Source organism: Actinia tenebrosa, unplaced genomic scaffold (assembly GCF_029948245.1).
Source record: "Actinia tenebrosa isolate PJP-AT-01 unplaced genomic scaffold, QUT_ActTen_1.0 PGA_scaffold7__59_contigs__length_16204524, whole genome shotgun sequence".
Lineage (NCBI taxonomy): Eukaryota > Metazoa > Cnidaria > Anthozoa > Actiniaria > Actiniidae > Actinia > Actinia tenebrosa.
This window is the reverse complement of record NW_028292584.1, coordinates 8,449,592-8,477,051: the sequence shown is the minus strand read 5'-3', so window position 1 is coordinate 8,477,051 and position 27,460 is coordinate 8,449,592. Positions and strand designations below refer to the sequence as shown.

General features: G+C 37.6%; 7 protein-coding genes across 8 annotated transcripts; all 7 read left to right on the top strand.

Annotated features, from left to right (window-relative positions):
- Nucleotides 1-2,791: 2,791 nt before the first annotated feature.
- Nucleotides 2,792-4,837, top strand: LOC148905494 (uncharacterized). Its single transcript, XM_031703502.2, has 4 exons — nt 2,792-3,033; nt 3,244-3,283; nt 3,689-3,720; nt 4,033-4,837. The coding sequence occupies exons 1-4, from the start codon at nt 2,959-2,961 to the stop codon at nt 4,681-4,683; spliced, it is 798 nt and encodes a 265-aa protein (XP_031559362.2). The 5' UTR covers nt 2,792-2,958; the 3' UTR covers nt 4,684-4,837.
- A 706-nt stretch (nt 4,838-5,543) lies between these two features.
- LOC116295622 (uncharacterized) lies at nt 5,544-6,999 on the top strand. Its single transcript, XM_031703504.2, has 2 exons — nt 5,544-5,724; nt 6,274-6,999. Exons 1-2 carry the CDS (start codon nt 5,647-5,649, stop codon nt 6,928-6,930), a joined length of 735 nt encoding a protein of 244 aa, XP_031559364.1. The 5' UTR covers nt 5,544-5,646; the 3' UTR covers nt 6,931-6,999.
- A 797-nt stretch (nt 7,000-7,796) lies between these two features.
- LOC116295620 (uncharacterized) lies at nt 7,797-9,626 on the top strand. Its single transcript, XM_031703497.2, has 4 exons — nt 7,797-7,979; nt 8,117-8,174; nt 8,702-8,730; nt 8,812-9,626. Exons 1-4 carry the CDS (start codon nt 7,833-7,835, stop codon nt 9,457-9,459), a joined length of 882 nt encoding a protein of 293 aa, XP_031559357.2. The 5' UTR covers nt 7,797-7,832; the 3' UTR covers nt 9,460-9,626.
- A 558-nt stretch (nt 9,627-10,184) lies between these two features.
- LOC148905493 (uncharacterized) lies at nt 10,185-12,127 on the top strand. Its single transcript, XM_031703500.2, has 4 exons — nt 10,185-10,374; nt 10,495-10,552; nt 11,210-11,238; nt 11,314-12,127. The coding sequence occupies exons 1-4, from the start codon at nt 10,306-10,308 to the stop codon at nt 11,959-11,961; spliced, it is 804 nt and encodes a 267-aa protein (XP_031559360.1). The 5' UTR covers nt 10,185-10,305; the 3' UTR covers nt 11,962-12,127.
- Nucleotides 12,128-12,826: 699 nt separating this feature from the next.
- On the top strand, nt 12,827-14,585 carry LOC148905492 (uncharacterized). Its single transcript, XM_089040447.1, has 4 exons — nt 12,827-13,022; nt 13,145-13,202; nt 13,648-13,676; nt 13,763-14,585. The coding sequence occupies exons 1-4, from the start codon at nt 12,954-12,956 to the stop codon at nt 14,411-14,413; spliced, it is 807 nt and encodes a 268-aa protein (XP_088896573.1). The 5' UTR covers nt 12,827-12,953; the 3' UTR covers nt 14,414-14,585.
- Nucleotides 14,586-14,923: 338 nt separating this feature from the next.
- Nucleotides 14,924-18,243, top strand: LOC116295623 (uncharacterized). The gene is made up of 4 exons (XM_089040446.1): nt 14,924-15,139; nt 16,870-16,951; nt 17,121-17,149; nt 17,453-18,243. The coding sequence occupies exons 1-4, from the start codon at nt 15,062-15,064 to the stop codon at nt 18,098-18,100; spliced, it is 837 nt and encodes a 278-aa protein (XP_088896572.1). The 5' UTR covers nt 14,924-15,061; the 3' UTR covers nt 18,101-18,243.
- A 776-nt stretch (nt 18,244-19,019) lies between these two features.
- On the top strand, nt 19,020-27,092 carry LOC116295609 (neuropeptide FF receptor 2-like). Of its 2 annotated transcripts, XM_031703485.2 has the most exons (3): nt 19,073-19,185; nt 24,193-24,315; nt 24,672-27,092. In XM_031703485.2, exon 3 carries the CDS (start codon nt 24,878-24,880, stop codon nt 26,015-26,017), a length of 1,140 nt encoding a protein of 379 aa, XP_031559345.1. In that variant the 5' UTR covers nt 19,073-19,185; nt 24,193-24,315; nt 24,672-24,877; the 3' UTR covers nt 26,018-27,092. The 2 variants fall into 2 exon arrangements, with proteins under 2 accessions (XP_031559346.1, XP_031559345.1); XM_031703486.2 differs by lacking the exon at nt 24,193-24,315 and having other exon boundaries at nt 19,020-19,185.
- The last annotated feature ends 368 nt before the right edge of the window (nt 27,093-27,460 follow it).

The window sequence follows — 27,460 nt, the reverse complement described above, 5'->3', positions numbered from 1 at the left end:
CTGCCGGTACCTCCATGGTTAACAGCCGATTTTAATGAATTCGATCGCTGTAGATCGTTTAATACTAAATATACTGGACAGCTAATCGAATCTACACGATGCTATTGTGATCATGAAATTGATCTATGTTGTTCGAAATATGCCGTCGAATGGTCAGCGTTTGGTAATGTACACTGTGACATGATTCTCGACTCAAAGCTCACATTTTCGGTCTAGCAGAAAATTCCAGGTAGATTATGGTTCAGCAATGTTTAAAGAAGAAGCTTTACTTGTGTTTGATGGTATTGATCCAGGAATTTAGAGTATAGTTGCTGCATATGTTCCCGCGCAAATTAATGTTGTACTTCTTTAACAAATTTTTAATATAGAAAATGGAACCCTCTCTCCTTGCTTTCTCAGGCGGCTCGCCCGAAAGCAACAGAATTGCTCAGGTGGCTCGCCCGTAATTCTGTGAGAGGCTACATTTTAAATTCATAATCGATCGTAGTCTAGTTTTAATTTTTTTTGTAGTAGTTAGAAAATGGAACCCTCTCTCCTTGCTTTCTCAGGCGGCTCGCCCGAAAGCAACAGAATTGCTCAGGTGGCTCGCCCGTAATTCTGTGAGAGGCTACATTTTAAATTTATAATCTCTAATCGTAGTTATAAAACATTTTATAGTTAGAACAAAATGCGAAAAGGTCAAGAGAATAGCAGCACTGCTATTTGATCATGTTACGCTGCTTTGTATCGAAGTGTTAATCCAATTTACACGATACTCGGATTTGTGGTAGTAACCATAGTGACACTGGGAACATGCTGTCACAAATATTCACCAAAAAAACGGCCTTGCGGCTTGTTATGGGGTGATAAAACATTGATGTCCAGATGAAAAGAAAAAAAAAGTAAACACAAATGTTCAGGATACCTTTTATCTGTCATCATGAAGCGTCTCATACTTTCGATGCCGGCATAGTTAGTGATGATACCGACATACCAAATCATATAGCATCTTATGTATCCAAACTTTTTTTAAGTTTGTCAATCTCAGTAATACATTAGAGCCAAGAACCAGAAACAATTATAAAGCCACGAGAAAATTCCAATTCTAAACTATAATAGATGTTATTTTAATTTGGGGGATAAGCGCTTGCCGATTATAATTCACTGCCGAACGGCGTAGAAATCGACTTTACGTCTACTATATTCAGTCTTCTAAACTTTTGTTTAAAAAAGCACATCAGCATAGATCATCACTTTTAATAATATAGTGGCTCTTAAAAGAGCCGTTGTTTAGTTTTGAATGCGTACGAGGTTTATCCTTCCTTGGAAGTCGCGCGATCTGAAGGTCCGAACATAGCTCTTCTTAATGCTTCCCCGAATAAAGCATTCTGCCGAACAAGCTTCGGGATTTACTCTTCGAATGCTCAATTTGGAGAAGCATTGCTGTTTTCTGCCGTTGTTTCTCGCGAATCTTCTCTTTGCGGACATCGCTGTTGCTTGTCTGACATGGTGACTTCTATGTGTTCTTTATCCTTATCACGAGTCCAGGTTTAATAAGTAATTCCAAGGGCACTAGGACACCGAATGTGGTTGGATTTCTATAGTTTTTTTCCCCTTTCGATTATTTGAATTAAATTAACGTTATACTCGTTTACTTATCTTGTGTCCGTGTTCCTTCGTTCGCTGTTGTAATGCAGGCGTTTTCATTCCAAAGGTCAAACGGTTTGAATAGCCTATATGACACGAAAACATTTCATCGTTTAAAATGTATAGTTTGTTAGTAATAATAAATATATCGTAATGAAATTTGTTTCAAAAGCTTATTTCTTAAGATATGTGAGAAAGTTAAGCCCAATTTGTGACGTCATTTTGTTGACACGTACTCTAGATTCAGTAGTAATGCATTAAATATAAATTGTAATTCGTATAAAATAACAACAAAAGGCATATTCTATTCAGCTTCAGTTGATAGCTTACGTAGTACTCTTCAAATGTTGGGAAACTGAAAAGTGTACTACCTGAAATTAAGATTCTACATTCAAACATATTTAGTGTATTTGCAACTAAATCTGGAGACTTGTAAACAAAATGACGTCACAACTTGTGCTAAATTTTCTTGAATTTCTAGAGAAATACGTTTTTGAAACAAATTTAACCGTGATATTCTTATTAATGCCAATAAAATACGCATTTTTAACATTAAATTTTTTTTGTGTCATATGCACTTTAACGGCCGTTCCGTACTTGACTCTGTTTGTACTATACCAACAACAACACCTATATGTTCTATGTGGAACTTAAGGTGAATTTGATTAACCATATTAACTGGACGGTTGAATATTACTGACGTAAGGAGCATCGCGCGGTCGCGTTTTGTTGGTATAGTACAAACAGAGTCAAGTACGGAACGGCCGTTAAAGAAGTAACGCTCGTAGGCTATTCAAACCGTTTGACCTTTGGAATGAAAACGTCTGCACTACAACAGCGAACGAAGGCAACGAAGGAACACGGACACAAGATAAGTAAACAAGTATATAACGTTAATTTAATTCAAATAATCGAAAGGGGAAAAAACCTATAGAAATCCAACCACATTCGGTGTCCTAGTGCCCTTGGTAATTCTTATTCGAAATTCAGTAAACATTTTGATTGACATGACTTGCTTGACTCAAGGGAATTAGTGCTGTCAATCATTCGTGATTGACAGGATCTTTGTCTTGGGTCAAACCAATCAGTGTTAGCAAAAGCTGCTTAATAATGCATTTCTTATAATATATTCATGAATTATACCCATCTTTGAAAATCACTTAACTGTAAGTACATGTCGCCGAGAACAATAGCCATTCTGCCCGATGTTAAGATCGATCGACCTAAGAGACATAACACCAGGGCAGTTTCAAACATTCGGATCTGCGGTTTTCAGTAGTGTGGTTATTTTAAGAAGAACGAAGAGTTTGTCAACAACTTTTGCAGGGCAAGATGGTTTTTCCCTTTCTTGTACGTTTAGTGATCTGTGCCATAATGTCTGCTGTGGCGATAGCTCACAACGACAGGGTAAACTATTTTAAACAAATCTTTTATCAATAAGTATTTGGATTTGTAGGTTGGAGTCATAATATTTTCGGAAAATATTGACGCAATTGATTGTGATTCAAGCCAAACATATTTGGGAAAATAAACAACACTAACGTTGTACTGCGAGAGTCGGAGTCATTAAATCAATCAATCCATAACGATGTTTTTTTTTACTTCAACAATTTACAGCTTCAGTGGACGACTAATTACCTCATGAATAATGGGCAAGGTATGTGAGTAACAATTCGAATCTAATTTTGGACTCACTAAAGAGTCGGCAAACCCCAAGTCGAGATCTGTTGTCTACCGCGAGAGATTCCTTATACACCAGGAGCACTTGCTTTTCAGAGTCGAAGCCCAACGGATTGCTGTTTTCGTTCATTTGTTTTTCCATGCGGATCCAGTGATAGCAAAAGCGGTAGAGTGCCAGTTTCTTTGGGCCAAACAAAACATTTGCTTACTCTGAGCCCCCGAGGAAGTCCTAACGATGAATATAAACAGAGTGCATCGCCAGCAGAGATATACATAGTCTGAATATCAGGCGCTTGGGATTGAGCCTGATACTCAGGTTATGATATAAGGAAGGCGCAGATAGTAAAGAACAGTTTTGATAGTTCTCTTAATTAACTTTCAGGAGAAGAAAATAACAAAGAAAATCCAGGCAAGGTATGGCAAAGAACAAACTAAATTCGTCGTACTAAATTGCAAAATATCCAATACAGGCTCAAGAAGGTTAATCAGTATTTATAAGTCTACTAAATGCCTGATAAGTTCGTGTTCCCCGCATGGAAAGTTCAGATCGACTGACCAAAAACCAGACAAAAAACTGTTTCACCTGAAATTTCAACACAATTCGCTACTCTCTTTAAGTTCTTCTTACATTGACCAGCTCTTTTAGGATTAACACAAAACTGCACTCAGGGAAAAGTAGCTGTTAATCGTAGTTATTTACATGATATGTGATTATTCGGATTTCAGAACATTTCGATCCCACGTTCTTGTCTTGAGCATTTGAAAAATGGAGAAACTGGAGCCAAGGACTTCAGCATCATGACACCAAACGGACTACAGCAAGTGTTCTGTGACCTGAGGTCTGAACCTGGCTCTGCCTGGACACTAGTGTTATCCCATCGAATGGAATACAGATTTAAAGATAACATCGCCCCCTTCCAGAAATCCTTGAACATGAACCTTCCGGTCAACGACAAGTCCCCCAACTACAACATGTACCGTATGACGCTTGCCCAGATGACCAACATCAAATCCCATTCCACTCATTGGCGTGTCACCTGCAATGGAGCTTCATGGGTAGACTATCGTGATTACCTCCGCGTTCGCTTTGCTGACCTGGACCCCCTGACCTTCCTTGGCGGAGCAACGTGTAAGAAAGTCGAGTACATTAACATTCGTGGTCACGTGGGTATTGAGGTCACAGTTCCATTCTGGCAGTATGCTAATTTGGAGATGCTTCATCATGACAGCACCGCAGGTTCTTGTTCATTTGGTGCATCCAAAGGTTACTCGCCCAGTGAAGACAATTTTGGCTTTTACAGGGCAATTAACAAAAAGTTCAGGTGCTCAGCGAGTGATTCTTCGACTTCCAACATGTGGTTTGGTGCCTATCTGTAATCGTTCTTCATTCACGCTTCATTATAAATAAAAGTAATAAAAAAATGAAATTAAAACTGATTTAATTGATAAATAGTAGTGGGGTTTAGACAATCTGGATGTAAACTATGTTTGTCAGATCTCTAAATGAAGCTATTTCAAATAAAAACTCTAGAGAAGCATACAAAATTTTACTTTCGTTTCATGATCACGATCAGTTTTTATATCGGTATATAATAAAAAGAGAAGTGGTCCTGGTACTGAAGCTAAGGTCCACCACAGGATAAAATCCAGGATACTGTGGAAGAGTTGCAGAGTTAGTGCATTCAAGTGAGACGCCTATTGTATTCTATCAAGAGCTATTAAGAGCTCGATTTAACTTTAAATAACCTAGGAAAGAAACGTTCAAATGCGTAGCTGATCTGTCGGGACATGTCCAGAGAGTTGGTCAAGATCAATGTAACTCAAGCAGGAAGAATAAGCCTGCGTGCAACCCAACACAAACCTAACCTAACCAACAGTTTGTGATCACATGCACTCAGGCTAGTAAGAATGATATATAAGCGTGCAAAGGATACTGGTGTATCCTCCTTTGTTATCGCTTCAAAAAGCGTACGATTAATTACGATTAATTACGGCGTTAGGGGATGTCCGTACCCTGCGAGCAGAGTCTCTTTTTAACTCCTCTACGGGCGAGAGAAGGAAAGGTAGGGATGTCCGGTGCACCGAGAGACACCCACTGGATCCGCCCCTGGTAATATAATCCAGACATGTGATGATATGATCATTTAGCCTGCGTCACATCCGGAATTTTCGAAAATTCCGGATGTGACGCAGGCTAATGATCATTATGCTCTCGTTAAATCCTGTTCATCAGTTTTGGAGTCGTCATTTTTATTTTATCTGGTACGGGTAAGTGCGTGTAAGAAGACTTCGTTCAGGACCCAAATTTTGCTGAGACCTCAATTTCTTGTTGAAGTGAAGATGATTCGTCTCTTTCTGGCCGTGTTAATGATATCTGGGATGACATTTTCAGTGTCGTTTGGCCAAAAAGCCAACAAGGTAAAAGAAATGTTGAGCATCATTTATATGTAACGGAATCCGAGTTTATTAACACTTCTATTCGTTTAAAGTCAAAGAACAACGGTTTATAACGGATTTTGTGGTAAAAATAGTTAGTAAATGCGTAAGTAAAAGTTTATTCAACTTTCTCTTGCATAGCTCCCTTGGCGTAAAAAGGTTCTAATCCTTCCGGTCGACTAAATATCTCAATATCTAAATTTCACTAGTACAAAACTAGTTTTTGTCGGTTACTTGAAATAAAACTAGGGGAAGAATTAAGATAAATTCCCGATTCACGCAGTACTCAACCATTCCTAACGTTCAACCTTTAATTTCTTCATTAACAGAAAAATTCTGGGAAGAAGGAAAATTTTAATACCTTGAAATTTGTTTCTGCATTATTAAATTTCATGAGCGCCATCCGGTTACTTTGAACAATCAGAATATTCTACAATTGTGCAAAAGCGCTTTCATAATTTGTCCCTCTTGCCTTCTTACCAAAAAATGTTGTTGACATCAATATACTTGCCATTTGTTTTTGAATTTCAGAGAAATAGGCCTGCTCGTTCATGTCTCGATCACCTGAAAAGAGGTGAAACTGGATCCCAGGTCTTAACCATCACGACGTCAAATGGACCACAACAAGTATTGTGTGACTTTAAGTCTGAACCTGGCTCGGCCTGGACACTAGTGTTGTCCCATCAGATGGAATATCGACATAAAGATACCATCGCTCCTTTCAAGCAGCCCTTGAACACGAACCTCCCGGTCAACGAAAAGTCCCCCAACTACAACGTGTACCGTATGACGCTTGACCAGATGACCAACATCAAGTCCAATTCCACCCATTGGCGCGTTACCTGTAATGGTGCTTGGGTAGACTATCGTGATTACCTACGTGTTCGTTTCGCTGACTTGGACCCCTTGACCTTCATGGGTTCAGGTGTGTGTAAGAAAGTCGAGTACATTAATGTTCGTGGTCACGTAGGTATTGAAGTCACAGTTCCATTCTGGCAGCTGGCCAATAACAATTATAACGAAATCCTCCATCATGACAGCAGCGCAAGTCGTTGTTCATTTGGTGCAACTCCAGGTTACATTTCCAGTGAAGACAACTTTGGTCTGTATCGGTTTATCAACCCAAAGTTCAGATGCTCAGCGAGTGAATCTTCGACTTCAAGCATGTGGTTCGGTGCCTATTTGTAATCAGGGCTTGAATTCTTCTGAACGGAAACATCAATTTACGAAATGAAAAATTAAAATTAACATAACTCAGTTGAATGATCAATGTAACGGCACGTATGACAATCTAGATTTTAAATGTTGCATTGTTAATTCTCTAAATGAAACTATACAATTAAATAACAAGCAGGGAAAAAAGTGGGGTTTTTTTTCGTTTATGTTACTAATCAAGATAGCACTTGAGGATTTGGGTAAGGGTTAATCGAGGTTAAAGTAGGCACTCCAACTATTAGTCAGCTCCTAACCAAAAGTCGCTCTTGCGACGCTAAAGGCTCGATTTGGTCAAATATAATTGCTAGATAGCAAACTAGAACGAGCGATAAATTGCGGCAAAATATTAGGGGGAAATCCGTTTTATATGTTATTAGATTCCTTAAGAAATATTGCATGTATTCGCTAAAAGTAGCACAGTAGCATATATCATGCTGTTTTAAACGATAATTCTCACGATATGCTCTAAAATGTTCGTTGCGTTTATAATTTTATCGTGTCTCGGCTGAAGATTACTTTAAATCCCCTCTTTGTTGTACTATCCAAACTCTCGGGGGAAAAGGAAAGGAAAGGATGGAAAGGGGAAAAAGGACCTAAACAAGCCGTTGCAAAGGGCGAGTCGGTATTTCATAGTCAGCAATCCTGTGACCTGGTCGCAAGATCCTAGCTTCCGGTCAGTAGAATATCCCATAGCCTACGATTTGGCTAATGAGTAGGGTCTGCGAACGAGAACGCTAACTCATTAGAACTCATTCTCAATTTAAGTGATGTAATGTCCCAGATCAAACCCCATTGGCCATAACAGACATTAACTTGTTGAAACACGTTCTTCGTTTGCTTCTTAAATCCCGTTTTCAGCCTTGTTCGTTAAGTAAATGCGCTCGAGAAAATTTCTATCAGGACCCAAGGTTTTTTCGAGAAACGAAATCTCTGCTGATGTGAAGATGATTCGTCCCTTTCTTGTAATGATGATTATCTCTGAGATGAGTTTTCCCTTGTCGCTGGCCAACAACGCCAACAAGGTACCATTTAAAAACTTATTAACGCTTAGTTGCCTTTAATAAAGAAAGCGAATGACGGCGGAGGGTTTGCCGCATTTAAATTATGCACTTTATCTAATATCAGTAACCATTCCTCTATTTCCTAAATATATCCACAGAAAGTCGGTGAGGCCAACGGCATTAAGATGAATGACTACGTCATGGTTATGGGAAAAGGTAAGCCCAACTTGCAAACTCTTTGTACCACCTTAAACATGTTAAAGGACTGAAACGAGAGGCAGGGCACAGTAGCCTCTATTATAATTAGTACTGGAATTGAAGAATATGTACAACCTCCATATTATAAGATCCTCATTGCTTAATTTTCATTGATAAGACTCAACTTAAAAGTTTAAATCGAAAATCATAATCCATTAAACAGATTAAATGATGGCGATTGAAGGTTTTAAAAAACCTGTCTGAAACTTTAATTACATAGAGAGAGCTAAAAATGAAATTATTATTCCGGTCTGCCGTTGGATCATTGATCAATCCAAGACTTTCAATTGATCTCCATTAAGAACTGTCAGTATTGTCATTCATTGGAATCTTGTGGCACTTGAAAGCACCGTGGGGAAAAGGACAGACTAAAATGAGGCGGCGTTGTAACTCATTTTTACATGTTCATTTTACATGTTAGATCTGTTACTTCGAATAAGCAGCTAAACTGATACCTAACGTTAAGATTGTTTTTTGATTCACAGGAGAGCGCAGTTATGAAGGAACATACAAGGTAAGTAACGTATCAAGGTCACCTTTGAAAATACTGTTAGTTGTAGACATCAATTTACTAGCCATTATTTTTGAAATTCAGAGAAATGAGCCTGCTCGTTCATGTCTCGATCACTTAAAGAAAGGAGAATCTGGAGCCAAGGTCTTCACCATCATGACTCCAAAAGGTCCACAAGAGGTGTTCTGTGACCTGAGGTCTGAAGCTGGCTCTGCCTGGACACTAGTGATGTCCTATCAATTGCAATATAGCAATAAAGATAACATCGCTCCCTTCCAGAAACCCTTGAACATGAGCCTTCCAGTCAACGAAAAGTCCCCCAACTACTACATGTACCGTATGGCGCTTGCCCAGATGACCAACATCAAGTCCCATTCCACTCACTGGCGCGTCACCTGCAATGGAGCTCGGGTAGACTATCGTGATTACCTCCGTGTTCGCTTTGCTGACCTGGACCCCCTGACCTTCATTGGTGCAGGCGTGTGTAAGAAAGTCGAGCTCATTAACGTTCGCGGTCACGTGGGTATTGAGGTCACCGCTGCATTCTGGCAGTTAGCCAATAAGGAGATCCTCCATCATGACAGCAGCGCAAGTCATTGTTCATTTGGTGCATCCCCAGGTTACGTGCCCAGTGAAGACAACTTTGGCTTTTACAAGAATATTAACAAACAGTTTAAATGCTCGTCGTATAAGACTGTAACATCCAACATGTGGTTCGGTGCCTACCTGTAATCTTGCTTCGCCTCCTTATGATTGAAAACAACAAAGAATAGAAAAGCAAAATTAGAACTGAATTGATCGATCGATGTAGTCTGTTGTACGACAATCTGAATGTTAAACGTTTGTCAGATCTCTAGATGAAACTACTTCAATTAAAAACTAAGCAGCATCATACAAAAGTTTATGTTTTATCTTTGTATTAATCACAATACCACTTGAGGATTTGAGTAAGGGGTTAATCGAGAGTAAAGTACGTACTCGACTGAGTCATTTCTCAAATTATTCTATCAGAAAGTCGATCGCTTGCAACGCTAGAGAAATGCTAGATAGCAAATTAAAACAAACGATAAATCACGATAAAATTTTTGTAAAAACCCTGTTTTGATGTCGTACTCCCTAAACTGACTTACCAAAATGATATCCAAATACCATAGTCTGTATCTACAAACGCATAAAACATGAAAGGTTTTTTAAGCGATAACGCTGTTTCAGTTGATCATATGCGTCTGAGGATCTTTAGATCGGCACCTTCCTTCGTAAGCGCTAGCAACCCTCCCGCTACCGAAAATCAGGGGGGAGGGGAAAGGAAAGAAGGCAAAAGTCTTTGCATAGAAATGGTTTTAGTGCCCTACTCAGACCACTTTCCTTTGGATCAACGCCCTAGATCAGATCCTATTGGCCATAACAGACTGTTTCTTGTTCAAACACGTTCTTTGTTTTTCTTGATAAATCCCGTTCTTCAGCCTTGTTTTGAAGTCATCTCGACCTTAATCTGCTACGGGTAAGTTCGGTTTCTGTTAAGACTCAAACCTTTAATTTTCCAAGAACTGGAATCCTAGTTTGCTGATTTGAATTAAAATGACTGGCCTCTTTCTTGCTTTGCTGATGGTTTCTGAGATGGCATTTCCAATGTCGCTGGCAAATAAGGTACGTTTAAAACTTGTAGCATTTTAAACTTGCCTAGGGCGTGCATGACGGACGTTTGGGTTTTTGATGAATCATGCACTCCATGTAATACTCCATAGGTAACCATTTCTATATTTACAGAATATTGACGAAGGGAAAGGCATTAAGATGAAGGACTACCTTTCGGATATCAGACAAGGTGAGCATCTTAAACATACACACAGAACTCGTTAAGAAAAACAAAGGTTGGGATCGAAGTTACTCCGCACTAAGTTCCTCATTGTTTAATTTTTGAGCCTCAACTCAAAATTAGATACGATTTAAAAATCTAAAAACTAATACCGTAACCCATTACAAAGGAATTGTAACAAACACATTAAGTGATGACAACTGAAGGCTAAGAAAACCTTTCCGAAACTCTCACTTCCGTCTATCATTTGGGAATATATATACATAGGCCTTTTAATAAAAGTATGTCTGCCGTTGGATCGATGATATCCAACACTTTCAGTCTTCATTAAGAACTGTCAGTATCTTTATTTGTTGGAAACTTATGGCACTTGAAACCACATGGGGAAATGCAAAGTGTGTAAATTAGGCTGCGGTTTAATGGCTCGTTTCTGGATGACGAGTCTAGACCTTACGTCACTTACAGTTTGATCATTCTCTAAAACTCAATTGCTTTTTTTTGCCAATCTTTTAATTGAAATCCAATATCAGGACCCTTTTAGTTTTCTCTTACTCTCTGCGTTCTCTCACCAATATAAATCTGTTACTTCAAATAGATGCAGGAAAATTAAAAGTTCCAAATCGATAGTCGAACATTTCTAACGTTGAGTTGGTTCTTGATTCACAGGAAAGCGCAGTTATGAAGAAACATACAAGGCAAGTAAGGAATCAAGGTCGCACTTGAAGATGTTAGATGTAGACATCAATTTATTAAGCTTTTTTTAATTCCAGAGAAATGAGCCTGCTCGTTCATGTCTCGATCACCTAAAGAAAGGAGAATCTGGAGCCAAGGTCTTCACGATTATAACTCCAAAGGGTCCACAAGAGGTGTTCTGTGACCTGAGGTCTGAAGCTGGCTCTGCCTGGACACTAGTGATGTCCTATCAATTGCAATATAGCAATAAAAGTAACATCGCCCCCTTCCAGAAACCCTTGAACCTGAACCTTCCAGTCAACGTAAAAAGCCCCAACTACAACATGTACCGTATGACACTTGACCAGATGACCAACATCAAGTCCCATTCCACCCATTGGCGCGTTACCTGCAATTCAGCTTGGGTAGACTATAATGATTACCTCCGCGTTCGCTTTGCTGACTTGGATCCCCTGACGTTTATTGGCGGAGGCGTGTGTAAGAAAGTTGAGTTCATTAACGTTCGCGGTCACGTGGGTATTGAGGTCACCGCTGCATTCTGGCAGATAGCCAATAAGGAGATCCTCCATCATGACAGCAGTGCAAGTCATTGTTCGTTTGGTCCATCCCAAGGTTACGCGCCCAGTGAAGACAACTTTGGCTTTTACAAGAATATTAACAAAAAGTTCAGGTGCTCAGGGGGTTTTTCTTCGACTACCAACATGTGGTTCGGTGCCTACCTGTAATAGTTCCTCGCTTCCTTATTAATAAAAACAACAAGGAAATGGAAAAGTGAAATTAAAACTGAATTGATTGATCGATGAAATGTGTCTTATGACAATCTGAATGTAAAACATGTTTGTCAGATCTCGAGAAAAAACTAATTCAAATAAATCTAAGCAGCATACAAAAGTTTATTTTTATCTTTGTATTAATCACAATACCACTTAAGGATTTGAGTAAGAGGTTGATCGAGAGTAAAGTATGCACTCGAAACATTTCTCAATTATTTCTAACAGAAGGTCGATCGCTTGCAACGCTAGAGAAATGCTACATAGCAAATAATAACAAACGACAAATCACGATAAGATTTTTGAAAAAACCCGTTTTGATTGTTTAAAAAGTATTGGATGCTCTAGATGAAATGACATGTAACAGTCGTACTCCCTGTAATGACTTACTAACATGATATGGCCGATTTTAACGTATAAAGCATGAGAGATTCTTAAGCCATAAACGCTGTTTTGGTGGATCATTTTCACAAACTTACTTGCTCACGGTATGCGTCTGAGAATCTTTAGATCACAACCTTCCTTTCAAGCGCTAGCAACCCTCCCACTGCCGAAAAAACAGGGGGGAGGGGAAAGGAAAAGAAAACAAAAAGGCAAATGTCATTGCATGGAAATGGTCTTTTAGTGTCCTACCCAGACCACTTTTATTTGCATGTGTTATTCCTTAATTACTCACCAAATTATTGAATTATGATCATAATTAAATTATTATTAAACTAATTCTTTTGAATGATGTAATGTGCATCTTAGATCAGACCTTATTGGCAATAACAGGCATTTACTTGTTCAAACACGTTCTTCTTTTCCCTGTCGTTAAATCCTGTTCTTCAGCCTTTGAAAGTCATTCTGACCTTCATCTGCTACGGGTACTCGTGCTCGAGAAGATTTCTATTAGGACCCAAACTTTTTTCAAGAACTGGAATCCTAGTTTGCTAAAGTGGATTAAGATGACTGGCCTTTTTCTTGCTTTGCTGATGGTTTCTGAGATAACATTTCCAGTGTCGCTGGCAAACAGGGTAACATTTCAAAACGTGTAGCATTTTAAACTTTCCTAGTGCGTGCATGACGGAAATTTGGGTTGCGGATGAATCATGCACTCCATGTAATATTCCATTGGTAACCATTTCTATATTTACAGAATATTGACGAAGGGAAAGGCATTAAGATGAAGGACTACCTTTCGGATATCAGACAAGGTGAGCATCTTAAACATACATACAGAACTCGTTAAGAAAAAGAGAGACTGGGATCGAAGTAACTCCGCACTAATTATTTTCCTCACTGCTTAATTTTCATTGCCAAGCCTCAACTCAAAATTATCATCAGATTTGAAAGTTTGGAAATGAAGACCGTATAAGGCGGCGGTGTAACTCATCTCTGCAAGTTCATTTGAGTTCTTTGAATGACGAGTCTAGACATTGCATCTGTATAGTTTAATCATTCTCTAGAACGCAATTGCTCTTTTAACGAATGCAATCTCTTAATGGAAATCCATCAGGACCCTTATTTATTTTTCTCTCTCTTCCTCTCTGCGCTCTCGCCAGTTTTAATCTGTTACTTCATATAGATTTAGGAAAATTAAAAGTTCCAAATCCGTAGTCCGCAAGCATTTCTAAGTTGAGTTTGGTTTTCGATTCACAGGAAAGCGCAGCTATGAAGAAACATACAAGGTAAGTAAGATATCGAGATCACCCTTGAAGATATTCTAAGTTATTGTCGGTAGACATCCATTTACTAGTGATTATTTTAATTTTAGAGAAATGAGCCTGCTCGTTCTTGTCTCGATCACCTAAAGAAAGGAGAAACTGCATCCAAGGTCTTCACCATCATGACTCCAAAAGGTCCACAAGAGGTGTTCTGTGACATGAGTTCTGAACCTGGCTCTGCCTGGACACTAGTGATGTCCTATAAATTGCAATATAGCAATAAAGATAACATCGCCCCCTTCCAGAAACCCTTGAACATGAGCCTTCCAGTCAACGACAAGTCCCCCAACTACTACATGTACCGTATGACGCTTGACCAGATGACCAACATCAAGTCCCATTCCACCCATTGGCGCGTCAACTGCAATGGAGGAGCTTGGGTAGACTATGGTGACTACCTTCGCGTTCGCTTTGCTGACCTGAACCCTTTGACTTTCATTGGTGCAGGCGTGTGTAAGAAAGTCGAGTTCATTAACGTTCGCGGTCACGTGGGTATTGAGATCACCGCTGCATTCTGGCAGTTAGCCAATAAGGAGATCCTCCATCATGACAGCAGCGCAAGTCATTGTTCGTTTGGTGCATCCCCAGGTTACGTGCACAGTGAAGATAACTTTGGCTTTTACAAGAATGTTAACAAACAGTTCAAGTGCTCATCGTATTCTTCTTCGACTACCAACATGTGGTTCGGTGCCTACCTGTAATCGTTCCTCGCTTCTTTATGAATGAAAACGGCAAGAAAATGGAAAAGCGGAATTAAAACTGAACTGTTTGATTGATGTAGCAGCGTCGTATGCACGACAATCTGAATGTAATACATGCTTGTCAGATTTCTAGATGAAACTATTTGATTTAAAAACTAAAAGACATACAGAATCTTTGCTTTCTTGTCATGATATTATTTAACTAAGATAGTACTGATCTTAGATTTAGTAAAGGGGCTCAGTTGATCATAGAGAATAATGTGGGTAATCCAATAAAATTAAATTGGGACTTTTCTAGACATCAGAAAATTGGTGTGTCTTGTTATTCTTAAATTTTTGTCTGAAGATATTGATATCGATATTTGCCTTTTTATGATTTTGATGTCTGAATGTTCAAAAGGACTACTTTAGTTTTGTATTCTACCCAGACCTCTTCGGTTTCCTTCTACGCAATGACTGATGTGATTAATATACAGATTCAAATGATGTAATGTCATTGTCATGTTTTCATTCTTGTTAGAACTTGTTCGTCGGTTTTGAGTTTATTTTGGTCTTCATCTACTATTGAGTGTGCTCAAGAAGATTGAAGGGCATTCAGCTTCCAAGATTATTTTCGAGTACCAAAACACTTGCTGACTGGACGTGAAGATGATTCGTTTCTTTTTCGCCATGTTGATCATCTCTGAGATGACATTTTCAGTGTCGCTGGCCAACAACACCAACAAGGTAACATGTAAAAATTTCTACGAGTATTATTCTTATCATCACTTGCTTCAGATTCAAACATATATAGTATGAATTACATTTTACATAGTTTGATGCTTCGTCTTTTATTGTATGTATAAATCACAAAATAATTCTTAAAGGGAAAGAAAGTTTATAAATAAATTTTTATACTGCGAACAAAAAAAGGAAAATAATCGAGCTTCTTTTAGTTTTTCATATCAGATCTTGTCACCTTTGCGGGATTTTCTGAAGCTCTATCTTTTAACTTATTTTTCCTATTATTTTCCCTTTGTTTCCTATTGCTGTTTTTCCTACGGTAATTTTGACCTTGCGTCTACTAGTGTTGTGTCTCTATCAAGTAATTTTCCCCATGCGTTCTTATATTCTTTTGTTAAGTTATAATTTTTTTAATGAAAATTCCATAGTAATAAAGAGATTCAGACTGAGTGGTTCTGTGTATCTTCTTCCAAATTAAATCGAGGAAATGAGGATTTTAGAATGAGTACCATGCATTGATTCGATTATCGACTATCTTTCTAAAGTGAAGTGTGTAGGTCTGTCTATCAAAGTAGTGTTAAGAGGTTCCAAGTGTTTTTAATTATAAAGTATGATCAGATACATCACCACGTTTTCATCGTTGCTCTCAATTTCACTAACACCTGGTATTGTCTTCGGTTGTTGTTTTTCACTAATTCTACTAAGAATTTCTTCACTTGCCAACTGACGTTCCGTAAACTAGATGATTATATTACACTCTCTAAACAAATTTAATTTACATGTTCTGTTGTTCAGTTCAAACACATGACGGCAGCTTATAAGACCTCGAGTCTTTGGGGGGAGTCATCTTTTGACTTATTCTAGATAAAAACAGTAGTATTTTTTCCCAATCTTTTTGCTGCAAAAAGAAAAAAAATCTTAAAAACCGATTTGAGTCCCAAACGTGATGTATGATACAGTATTTCGTACAGCCAGGCGAGCAGTTTCTCAATTTATATTTATTCCTTGCGTTACCCGAGCAAATTCAAATTAATTAGGACCAGTATCGTTCACTCTGCGCTCTCACTAATATCGTTAGTACTTATGTTGAAGTAGATTTACTAATGAACAAATCATTTAAAGATTTGCACCCAAAAGGTCTAACGTTGAGTTGGTGTCTTGTTTCGTAGGAAAGAGAAGTTATGATGGAAAATATAAGGTGAATGAGCCGTAATTGTTCGAATGGTCTCTATATTTGATAAAATATGGAGCATGTCGTTTCGGTAACCTCTTCAATTAATTCCATCAAGTAAATGTTTATTTAGTTATATTTAAACGCATACACCTGATTATGACTTGTCCGAGTGACGTCATTTACTACCTTAACCACAATACCTGTACGTTTGTTTTGTCTAGTTACTTAGCAGCAGTAATTCTCCCTTCCTCCTCCCCAATCCCCCTCCGCTTCCCTCATCCCCATTCCCTCTTTCCTTCCGTCATCCCCATTCCCCCTCAGCTTCCCTTATCCCCATTCCCCCTCCCCTTCCCTCATCCCCATTCCCCCTCCCAAGAGCCGCTGCGCAGGCTACTTAGAAGCAGTCGTCTTACCACAGGAAGCCTAAGCTCTGTACTTCTAGAGATAATGTATGGTGATTTTTAATCGTAATTTATATAGAAATATGTAAGAATAAAATTTACTAACCTTAATATAACGTCTTCGACTATTAATCTTTATGCCCTGTGCTGAATTTCAGGAGGAATCGGTGGTTTATCTTCATTTTATGAATCCCCTTACAATAAATAATACTCAGATGAAAGAAAGTGCTGCCGGACAAGGTGAGACAACGGTACTTAAGAAAGTCAACGCAAGGAAAACTCAGATAATTTTGTCTTGTATCATTGCATGTGTCCCAATCAGTTTTCCACAATGCGTGCTTTTGATTTACTAATTAGTCCGATTACCACCCAAAAGATTTTAACTCTTTTTCGTTTTCTTGTTTCGCAGGAAAGAACAGTTATAATGAAAAATATAAGGTAAGTGAAGAATGGGGAAAAGTGATTTTTTTCAATTATCTCTATATTTAATAAATTATGGAGCATGACATTTTGGTAACGCTTTCAGTTACATCCATCAAACAGATGTTTATTTAGGTTTATTTAAAGATATACACCTGATGTTGACTTGTCCGAGTGACGTCATTCACTACCTTACCCATAATCCCTGCACACTCCTTCGTTTTAGTTACTTAGCAACAGTCGTCTTACTATTCTCAACTTATAGTGGTAGTAAGTGATACCATCATGCAAACGGCCTGTTTATTTATCTTGGGATTTCAGAGAAATGAGCCTGCTCGCTCATGTCTCGATCACTTAAAGAAAGGAGAATCTGGAGCCAAGGTCTTCACCATCATGACTCCAAAAGGTCCACAAGAGGTGTTCTGTGACCTGAGGTCTGAAGCTGGCTCTGCCTGGACATTAGTGATGTCCTATCAATTGCAATATAGCAATAAAGATAACATCGCCCCCTTCAAGAAGCCCTTGAACATGAACCTTCCGGTCAACGAAAAGTCTCCCAACTACAACGTGTACCGTATGACGCTTGCCCAGATGACCAACATCAAGTCCCATTCCACCCATTGGCATGTCAACTGCAATAGAGCTTGGGTAGACTATCGTGATTATCTACGTGTTCGCTTTGCTGACCTGGACCCCTTGACTTTCATTGGTGCAGGCGTGTGTAAGAAGGTCGAGTACATTAACGTTCGTGGTCACGTGGGTATTGAGGTCACCGCTGCATTCTGGCAGTTAGCCAATAAGGAGATCCTCCATCATGACAGCAGCGCAAGTCATTGTTCATTTGGTGCATCCAAAGGTTACTCGCCCAGTGAAGACAACTTTGGCTTTTACAAGAGCATTAACAAAAAGTTCAGGTGCTCATCGTATTCTTCTTCGACTTCCAGCATGTGGTTTGGTGTTTACCTTTAATCCTTCTACATCCTTTTAATAAAAGAGATAACAACCAAGTAAAAATTAATGGAAAACTTGAGTGATTGTAGCTATAGTCCCCTGATAACTGCTGTAACTTTCACTTTGTCGAACAAATAAAATTACAAGAGCATTAAAAAACTGCTGCCATAGTAGATTCAGTTTTGAGTTATGCATATGGTCATCGACTCGTGTGACTCATAATCACTTTTTAATACCACGTTACATAAGATTAGGAACTGGGAATTTCGGAAAATGCACAAATCTGTCACGTTATCCATAAAAACCTAATAATGAAAAGACTATTTCTGAGCTTATTATTTAATTATTTTTTAATGAAAAATCATGGAAAAGAAGATTAGCGAGAAATTGAGATTATTCTTGGACTGGCAGAGTTCAATAACTCAGAAATAAATAAGTTCAGCTTTTATTTTTATTTTTATTTTTTTACTTAATTTTTGGAATCAAAAGTATATTTATAAAAATTAACAATCAAATGTCATACAATAACAACTACTAAAATATTAGAGCAAAAAATGTTTTTCTTAAAGAGAGAAATCGTATCAGAAAAGCTTTATATTGAATACTTCATGTTGAATGCTAGTTGGGAGTTGTTAGTGACAGTCTTCTGTACAACGAAAATTCTGACGCCGAGTCGCCTCGGGGCCGTTTGATGACTAAAAAAGAAAGAATCCTCGCATGGGAAGAATTCTAATTTAATCTAATCTAACTTTTTATTATTTTCAGGGAGTTTCCGTTGTTATTCTACTTGATAATTATTCTTGACGTGAAACATTGAGAAGCAAATAAATGAACGGATGTCAGTGAAATATCGTCTAACAAAATTAGTTAGTGCTCTTCTCACACTTTGCTAGTGGGCACATTCAATGCGACTCTTCAACTTTCACTGATATATAATTACATAAGCAACCTTTTGTTAGAGACTCTTTATCTTGTTTCTTGTAGATTAAGATGTCAGTACATGTATTACGAAACCATTTGGTTGGTCAATTCTAAGTATAACAAGTGACGACGTGTGGACGAAGAAAGGCGCGAAAAAAAACCTGTTCGTAAAACGATGGAAGGTATGGACTAAAATCTTTAGTTTACTTAAATCTTTTTAAAGCGCTATGCATTCAATATCAAAAAGCAATTTAGTTTATTTTATTGGGTTAGAAAACCACCTACTGCTAATCTGGCCAAAGGTTTTTTACCGAGGTTTTATTTGGTTATAAGTTTAGTTGACAAAGAAAAACGAAGACCATGCGAAGAGCGAGCAAAAACGATGAACTCAAACAAAAGTCCTAAAGTACCCAGCCTGTATTGTTAAGTCAGGAAGCTTGGCGTTGTTTTCGAGTTTATTAGACACAAGAATGACATGAATTAAATGAGCCTGTGCACAGAATCTTTTGAGTCTTATGGCGTCATTGAATTGAACGCTTTCAAATTTTTTGATTGCTTACTGCGATTCCTCCTCGAACGAACTAATGAAGTCTTTCAACGAATTATCTCTGAAAAACGTTTTCCTGCTTCCAGTGTCAAGTAGGCGATTGTTGAGATCAAACTTCATGAAATATAGTTTTTAATATAGTTTTGAACGAAGGATGTGTTCATTGTTTTCAAAAATGTCCTGTTACCTCGCACAGCCCTGTTCCTCATCGAAACTCTGTCATCAGCGACAAGTAGCCCTATCTGATTAAAGTTGCGTCTGTCACTGCCAAATAGATTTTCTTCCAAATTTGCTTGAGCTGCAAACACGAAACAATGGACCCTAGTCGAGTTTGAACTTGATAAATACAGTAAATGTATGAACACATCAAGTCCATCCTATCGATCGACCATTGTTACGTGATCACTCAATAAGCGAATTCGGGTAACGTGTATTGAATCTTGACAAAGAACATCGGCACAATCGCAGTACTGTAGTTCATAAAATCCACTAGATTAAAGAGGACGCAAACACAAACCACGAACATGTGAAAAGAACGTTACGTGAGAATTAAAGACTAAACTATCGGATCACTGATATTGATACTGATTGACCGATAAAAATGATTTGACATTTCTCATACTCAAAGTTTAGAATTTCTCAAAATCTAGGCTAGGAGAAATTTTAAACATTTACTTGCTTAGTTTTTACTTGACTTGTAAGGTATGTTTCTATTTGAAAAAGAAAGTAATGTATGGCAGGCTTAAAACGTAGGTAGTCTACCAGAGTGGTCAAACATAAGATTCGAAAGTTCAATAAAAAATCAAAGGGACAACCTATTCTTCCATTTTTGCACCTGATTTAGAGATCAATCGAAATAAATTAACTTTATATAGGAAAGTTTCAATATGAAAAAAAAAAAAGAGAAATTAAGAATGAATTACTATTGAAACGCAAGAAAACTTAAAACTTAAGCTTGGCGGATCGTTTGTCAAGCTCCGGCTCCTTGATGTAATAGAGACGATTTGTTATAAAGCTATTACGACAATTACGGAAATCTAGTAGTCATTTGTTTTATACTGTCGGTGAAACGGTAAGCAGATAATCTTATATATGGGGTGTGTACAGTCAGCCCCATTGCATTAAACTACATGAAATTATTATCAACTTCAATCCTCCGTTATTCTGGGCAGCGATTATCTTGGGACGATGTAAGGCGGTTATTTGGGGTTTAAATATCTCAGCAAAAGTGTCTATCGATGCCCAAATAACCAATCAGGTTGCGCGTCATGTTCTGCTGATAGATGGCGGACACTAACTGTGTACTATCTTATTCTCTTGAATCCCACCTTAATCTTCTGAAGTCTTTCAATTATCTTCACATTCAGTACTTTAGTGCTACCCGGGATCGATTCTATGTGTCGTTTGGGAGGTTAGTACTTGTTGGAGCTCTCCTGTGTGCTTCGAGAGCTTTCACCTGGTTCTCCCACCCCCCCCCCCCCCCCCCCAACCTAGCCCTCTTTTTACATTTCATTTGGATTCAGTAAAATCTTATCAGGGAGATGGAGATGCCTGAGGGAGATGGAGATGCCAATGGCGAAGTCTTACACTCAATTCCTAACTTAATATTACTGAGTAGAAAGTGCATTTCTCAATTTTGTTAGACATTTTCTATCAATTCTCATTTTATAAGATTTCATTTTCTGATATGGTCAAATACCTTATATTTAAAATAGATCACAGTTTGTTAGGCACAACACTAATGATAAACAGTTCGTTTAAACTTTGGTTGCTTGTTAAGACCGTAGCCGATGGCGTTTTCACGTAGACAGATGGATAACATCTTTCATATGAGGATTCACTCTAATGGATTTTCAATTCTTCTAATCTTTATTCTCATATTTGACATCACTGTTTAGATCGAGATTCAGTTCACTATATATATATATGTTTCTTTATGGATTTGGTCATCGATTATGAATTAAGAAAGGAATAGACTGACTATCATGACGCTAATGAAGGTCGGAAAAGATCAACAGAAATGTATTTTTTAATTGGTCAAAATTGCGTTTTAATAACTGACGTTGTTCAAATTTATCATTACCAGAGCTACAGCCTTCTGTACTAGTAGGGACTCATATACGATTCTTTTTGGCGGGGAAGGGGGCGCGGTTAGCTGAAGACTACTATCCCTTTTCTCCGATGTTGTACTCTAGTTCTAAACCACGTCAAAGCCGTTCCTATACTGACTAGAAAATTGAATGTCGCATTCTTATTGTCTGTGGTGAATTAGTCCATATAAACCACGAGTCGCGTTTTGATCTTTTCCTTTCGTATTCCCTCCCATTGTTTTATCGTCGCTCTAGGCTTTCCTCGACTCCACTACAATCACAAGCCCTGTACGTTTTTTCACAAGTTCAAAAATGACTGGCAAGAGCTGCAAAATGCAAGGGATTTTGAAAGTAAATTTGATAACGACATCAAAACTGAGTCTGCCAGTTGGCATCAACTCAGTCCAACAAGGCCTGAGTATATAAAGGGTGCTAATGGAGTTGGTATTTAACTGACAGATGCTAAAGAAATGTTCGAGTTAACTGACAAATAACCTAAAATTAGTAGATACACGGCGAATATTTCATTATTTTGGTTAATATATGGTCAATGCTCGTGTAAAATAATTACAGTCAAATGACATTTGGCCGAAAAATTAGGAGTAGTTAACTGACAGTTCAATTGGGTACTGCCCCATCATAGGCACCCTCTAGCAACTCTTATTTTTGTAATTGTACAAGGCGAATTACAACCGTCATTCATTTTATTTGCAATTGTCTTTATACATATATTTTTTTGTTTTGCAGGCTTTTCGTTATACTTGAAAGTAAAACAAACTTTTAGTCTTTTCAAGAAGCTTCAATCGAGATCATTTTCATATGTTAAGCAATTGATGTATTCAAGTATAAATTTTCAGCTGTTCGGTAAAAAATAAATTAACGTCACGGAAGAACAACAAGACTTTTCTTCTAAACTTCCGACAACTGCAAGAGTCATATTGAGCCATTTTGTAGGAAAACAATAGAGTTTAAAACGTAATGGTTAACAGGATCTAAATACTGAAAACATAATAAGGTCAATTTTTTAATCAAAAACGAAAAAAAATTTTTTTAATGATTGATTGTTATTCATTTTCATTTCCTACTGACAGAATTCCTCTTATGTATTGCGTATTAAGATTTTTCATAGTTTATTTGATCGTCATTTGATAAGTCATGGCCTGCAGGGAATAGAATAATAAGATGCTAGTCATTCGGTCGATTCTTTCATTTCTTGATTTATTATCTATTATTGATGAACTCAGCCAACAATTTATTCTTCCCATTCCATCCATCTAGCCAGCATTTTCTCGTTTACCATGTCTTTTTATCCTTTTTCTACCACGCTCTATCATTAACTTATAGTCAAAATTAAGATTATTAGCATACATCATGATACGAAACTTTTTTATTCGAATGTTTTCGTTACAGCATCGTAATAAAAACATACTTAATGCAGAAAAAACGTTATCGTACGTAAAATACATAAACAAACCGTTATCTTATTCAGAATTTCTGTATATTTGCCATTATGCGTTGCTCTTATTTCCTTACGTCTATTCAACCAGATATTTTAAAACTTGTTAGAAAACTCATTAATAATTCATGAAGAAAACACAATAGAAATCATGACCATGAAGGTGATTTTAAATCGGATAAAGATTCGTCTTCATTTGCATAAACTTTAACTTGGATTTTCTCTATCAAACTTGGTTCATTTTGTAAAAAAATCGGTACACAATGAGAACAAACATCATAAGTTTTCTAAGCCGTTCAATAATCTCGCAGATCGTGTTTTATCGGGTCTAAAACCACTCGGCTGCGCCTCGTGTTTTATACCCGATAAAACACTCCTGCTCGTTTATTAAACATTACATAAATTCAATGATTAAGTACTAGAGCTCAACATAGAGCTTAAAATAAAACTGTAGCTTATTTTTGTTCGTCATTAAGGATGTTTATCAGAAGATTAAGCGAATCTTTATCAAAAATGATTTTTTCTTCTCTATGAATGATGTCATGACTATGAGTGCTAAGTTCATGCGATAATTTCCTTTTAGTGACGTATCGAATCATCAGGTATACCGTTTTCTCCTTTTAACGGACTTCTTTTTTGACCTCTTTTCTTTCTCATGCTCATGCTCATTCTCTTTTTACCCTTTTATCGTATTTTTCTGTGTCACAGTGTCTTTCTTCACTTTATTCACTCATACAATAATAATCAGTGATGTCACTGAAGTGACGTATAATGATGACAATCGATGTGATTGAACAAGTCTAGCTACGCAACTAAAGAAACATAAAATTGAAGAACGAAAATTAGAGTTTGTATAACTTAAGTCATAGTGACGCACTAAATATTTGTTGTCCAATGAATGGGAAATTTAATGATGTAATCAAGAAAAATACCTAAGAAGAACGTTGGCATCAATGCAAAGTTAAGAATCAGTATCAAGCCTTCAGGCTCATTTTGGGTGCGATACAATACATGTATTCACTCACACTAAGATAGGAGAAAAATAAAATGATATGAATGATGCAGTATGGTAAAAAAAACTACTCTGATCTTTTAGTGTGCATCCTGTATTTGATGAAGGTAGATTGGATTACTAGTGAATGGACCGCAGCTAGTAGGCAAATGAACCACAAAATCAAACTTAATCCAAAATGTCAACTTGAGCAGTGTTCTTCTATAGGTATGTTTATTTTATTTATTTTTTAGTAGATTAGTTTATTCGAAGTCTCGTACTGTTCCGCTCGTACGATGGTCAAATAACCGATTTATTTCGCCACAAATTGTTGGGTGTCATCTTTTCTAAAACGAGCCACTGCGCGCGTTAGATTCGAAGAATAAATAAAAAAACATACACCGAGTCTCTTTTCTTTATTAATTTGTTAGGCTTTCAGATTAGATTCAAATTACCAACTTCACTGAGTCTCAACATCCTGTAATTGTGTCTCAAATATAAATATTGACCAATTAAAGTATAAAGGCGCTGCGTTTATGACATGCAATAGGTTCGTCAGTTTCTATCTTTTTTCTTCTTTTCAGCTCCATCAGTTTTCAATTGGTTCACATCCTGACTGATGATTTGCAAAGACACGAAAATTGTCAGATGAAATGAACAATTGACTGAGAATTGAAAACTTGATGCTACTACTGTTACTATACAGATAAAGTTTTGGGGAGGTTGCCGCAGTCGACAGTAAGAGGGGAAAAAAGTAGGTTTATTCCGTTACAGTTCAACAGACTTTTCAATGAATTATACGAATACAAGCATCGCAAGTGAAATCATCGTCGACAACCGAAGAATTAAGATCACGCAACTATTCTTCTACGTGCTGATAGCAGCTGTTGGGGCGGTTGGAAACACTATGATATGCATTTCTATTTTGAGACGAACTCAACGTAAGATGAGCGAGAATTTTATCCTCAATCTCGCCGTGACAGACCTGGCTGTAAGCACAATAAGTATTCCTTTGGATGTGATTGAAAGAGTGTCAGGCTTCTGGCCCTATGGAGCGGTCTTGTGTAAGATTGTCTATCCATTTCAGACGATTCTCATGGCAGTTTCAGTAGCAACGCTGCTAGCAATGAGCCTTGAGCGGCATCGTGTTATCATCTACCCCTTTAAACCTCGCATAAAAGGCCATTCTTCGAGGATCATAATCATAGTGACGTGGATTGGAAGCATTATCCTTGTTTCTCCATACATTCTTGTATTGTCGTACGAAGATAACAACTGTATTGAAGTATGGCCAAATGGGACATTATTTGTGAGGATCTACACCATGTCAGTGTTTGTGGCGCTTTATCTGTGCCCGTTGATTGTCATAACCATAGCGTACTTGCTGGTAGCCGCCAAGTTGTACAGAGACATCAAAAGGATGAGAGGAATTTTCTCTCCTGGCAAAAAGACAAGAAACGGACAACGAATGATCAAATGTAGAGCACAGAGAAATTTGAGAATCGTTAAAATTTTTATCGCGGCTGTTTTCGCATTTGCTGTTTGTTTCTTGCCGACGCATGTCATGTGGTTGTGGCATGACTTTGGATCAGGGTCGCAATCTGATTACTTTACTACACTACTTGTCTTTGCCAATATCTTAGTATATGCAAACAGCAGCATCAATCCTTTCATATTTGGGACACTCCAATCAGAGTGCAACTCGTGCTATGCGTTTTTTAGAGGACCAAGAGCAAGGCGCCGTGGCACACCCCACAAAGATAGGAAGTTCTCTTTCTACTCTTTTCCCTCAAGGTATCGTAGTGCATCAAGGAGTTGTCCTAATAATGTTCTTTTGCTTCCCTCAAGAGAGGTTCATGATCACGTGGATCATGCTCATCAAAGAGATTGGGCAGAGCACGTAGCGCTTAATCTAGAATCCAATCTTTAGTATGCACTTCTTAATACAGACGCAAACCTTCAAAAGGGGTCGTACTTGTAGCCAATAAAAAAGCAGATGGATTTATACCGCATGATGACGTCATTTATAGACGACTCGAGAGAGATCATCACCGACTGCACCGCAAAATAAGAACATTATACATTGATAACAAAATATCTCTTCGCAAAGAGCTACTAAAATGAATGATATACTAATAACTGCAGTGATGAAACTTTTGTTGAAGATAATTAAGCTGTTCATTAATCGAGCATGTTATATTAAAGTTAAAAAAACATTTACGGTTTTGTTAATGAGAAATTATATATTTTCCTTAAAAGATCAGTAATGTAAAAAGTGGAACTCGATCTTATCAATAAATGCCGGGTTACTTATGGTTTCAAGATTGTTTCCAGGATGGAAAATCAGGTTAGAAAACAATGGTGGTTTGCTGAATCACTAGGTGTTTTTTAACTTTTTTCCCAAAACAATTCTCTGCCAAAATATCAAATGTTGATCTCAATTTATCATCCAAGATATCACAGTTAATGAAGCGTTAAAATCCAATCTTTGTACATAACTTTCACTACATTGTTATCCAATAGGCCATGTTCAAGATATTGGAATTCTAGGTGACGATCCGGGGCTCTCCGGAATAAGATGTTCAAAATTACATAGTAGATTCGATTACAAAGTCGGAATAGTGAACAGACTAGCATTTCTACCATATATTCTTATTATTGCTAAAAGGTAGGAAGGTCGTATATAGTAAATTATATATTTTATTCCTACGTCATCACTTGTATTTGATAATCCACGTGTTTGTACTTTTGACTACTCTTAAAGCTCACTGTATGCTTGCTTACCCTCATTTCTGAGGTCGGTAAACAAAAGCAGAAATAGAATAACAAAACAAGGAGCTTCTGTATTCGAGGCTAAGCCTGCATACACTGGAGTTTTAAGAGTCGTCAATACATGAAGCACCATACGACTGAACTGTCTCGCAATAAAGTCTGAATTTTAAAATGTCAACGTACGTGGCTTGTATCTGAGAACTTTATCAAAAGAATAAACTTAGGTCATATTATTGTTTCTTCAACTGTTTACTATATACAGCATCTAGTATTGTAAAGAAAACCAAATGGCTTTATATCCATATCGTTAGTTTAGTATTCTTAAAGACATCATTAGCTCATTCTAAGGTGCTAATTGTCCAAGATCAGCTTCGGTTCAAAAGAAGGAAATCATTCAGTTAGCTATCATTAGCAAAGGTGTAAAACGTTTAACGCCAGTGTTGTTAGAAACAGCTCTGCAGGTTATTCGGTTCGAGGAAGTTGGTAAACTAAACACGTACAAAATAATTGGCGAGGCACAACTTTTTTAACATGGAAATCAATTGCCTGATTGTTTAAAAATTGGCATTACGGCACGATACCTCATTTTTAGAGATACAAA

What these genes read in the sequence shown, in the direction of transcription:
- LOC148905493 (XM_031703500.2), top strand. Translation starts at nt 10,306, where the DNA reads ATGACTGGCCTCTTTCTTGCTTTGCTGATGGTTTCTGAGATGGCATTT. An exon ending in CCTTTCGGATATCAGACAAG is followed by an intron (nt 10,553 to 11,209) that starts GTGAGCATCTTA and finishes CTTGATTCACAG; the next exon opens with GAAAGCGCAGTTATGAAGAA. An exon ending in GTTATGAAGAAACATACAAG is followed by an intron (nt 11,239 to 11,313) that starts GCAAGTAAGGAA and finishes TTTTAATTCCAG; the next exon opens with AGAAATGAGCCTGCTCGTTC.
- LOC148905492 (XM_089040447.1), top strand. Translation starts at nt 12,954, where the DNA reads ATGACTGGCCTTTTTCTTGCTTTGCTGATGGTTTCTGAGATAACATTT. An exon ending in CCTTTCGGATATCAGACAAG is followed by an intron (nt 13,203 to 13,647) that starts GTGAGCATCTTA and finishes TTCGATTCACAG; the next exon opens with GAAAGCGCAGCTATGAAGAA. An exon ending in GCTATGAAGAAACATACAAG is followed by an intron (nt 13,677 to 13,762) that starts GTAAGTAAGATA and finishes TTTTAATTTTAG; the next exon opens with AGAAATGAGCCTGCTCGTTC.
- LOC116295620 (XM_031703497.2), top strand. Translation starts at nt 7,833, where the DNA reads ATGCGCTCGAGAAAATTTCTATCAGGACCCAAGGTTTTTTCGAGAAAC. An exon ending in TGGCCAACAACGCCAACAAG is followed by an intron (nt 7,980 to 8,116) that starts GTACCATTTAAA and finishes ATATATCCACAG; the next exon opens with AAAGTCGGTGAGGCCAACGG. An exon ending in CGTCATGGTTATGGGAAAAG is followed by an intron (nt 8,175 to 8,701) that starts GTAAGCCCAACT and finishes TTTGATTCACAG; the next exon opens with GAGAGCGCAGTTATGAAGGA.
- LOC116295623 (XM_089040446.1), top strand. Translation starts at nt 15,062, where the DNA reads ATGATTCGTTTCTTTTTCGCCATGTTGATCATCTCTGAGATGACATTT. An exon ending in AGAAAGTGCTGCCGGACAAG is followed by an intron (nt 16,952 to 17,120) that starts GTGAGACAACGG and finishes CTTGTTTCGCAG; the next exon opens with GAAAGAACAGTTATAATGAA. An exon ending in GTTATAATGAAAAATATAAG is followed by an intron (nt 17,150 to 17,452) that starts GTAAGTGAAGAA and finishes TTGGGATTTCAG; the next exon opens with AGAAATGAGCCTGCTCGCTC.
- LOC116295609 (XM_031703486.2), top strand. Translation starts at nt 24,878, where the DNA reads ATGAATTATACGAATACAAGCATCGCAAGTGAAATCATCGTCGACAAC.
- LOC148905494 (XM_031703502.2), top strand. Translation starts at nt 2,959, where the DNA reads ATGGTTTTTCCCTTTCTTGTACGTTTAGTGATCTGTGCCATAATGTCT. An exon ending in CCTCATGAATAATGGGCAAG is followed by an intron (nt 3,284 to 3,688) that starts GTATGTGAGTAA and finishes ATTAACTTTCAG; the next exon opens with GAGAAGAAAATAACAAAGAA. An exon ending in ACAAAGAAAATCCAGGCAAG is followed by an intron (nt 3,721 to 4,032) that starts GTATGGCAAAGA and finishes TTCGGATTTCAG; the next exon opens with AACATTTCGATCCCACGTTC.
- LOC116295622 (XM_031703504.2), top strand. Translation starts at nt 5,647, where the DNA reads ATGATTCGTCTCTTTCTGGCCGTGTTAATGATATCTGGGATGACATTT. An exon ending in TTGGCCAAAAAGCCAACAAG is followed by an intron (nt 5,725 to 6,273) that starts GTAAAAGAAATG and finishes TTTGAATTTCAG; the next exon opens with AGAAATAGGCCTGCTCGTTC.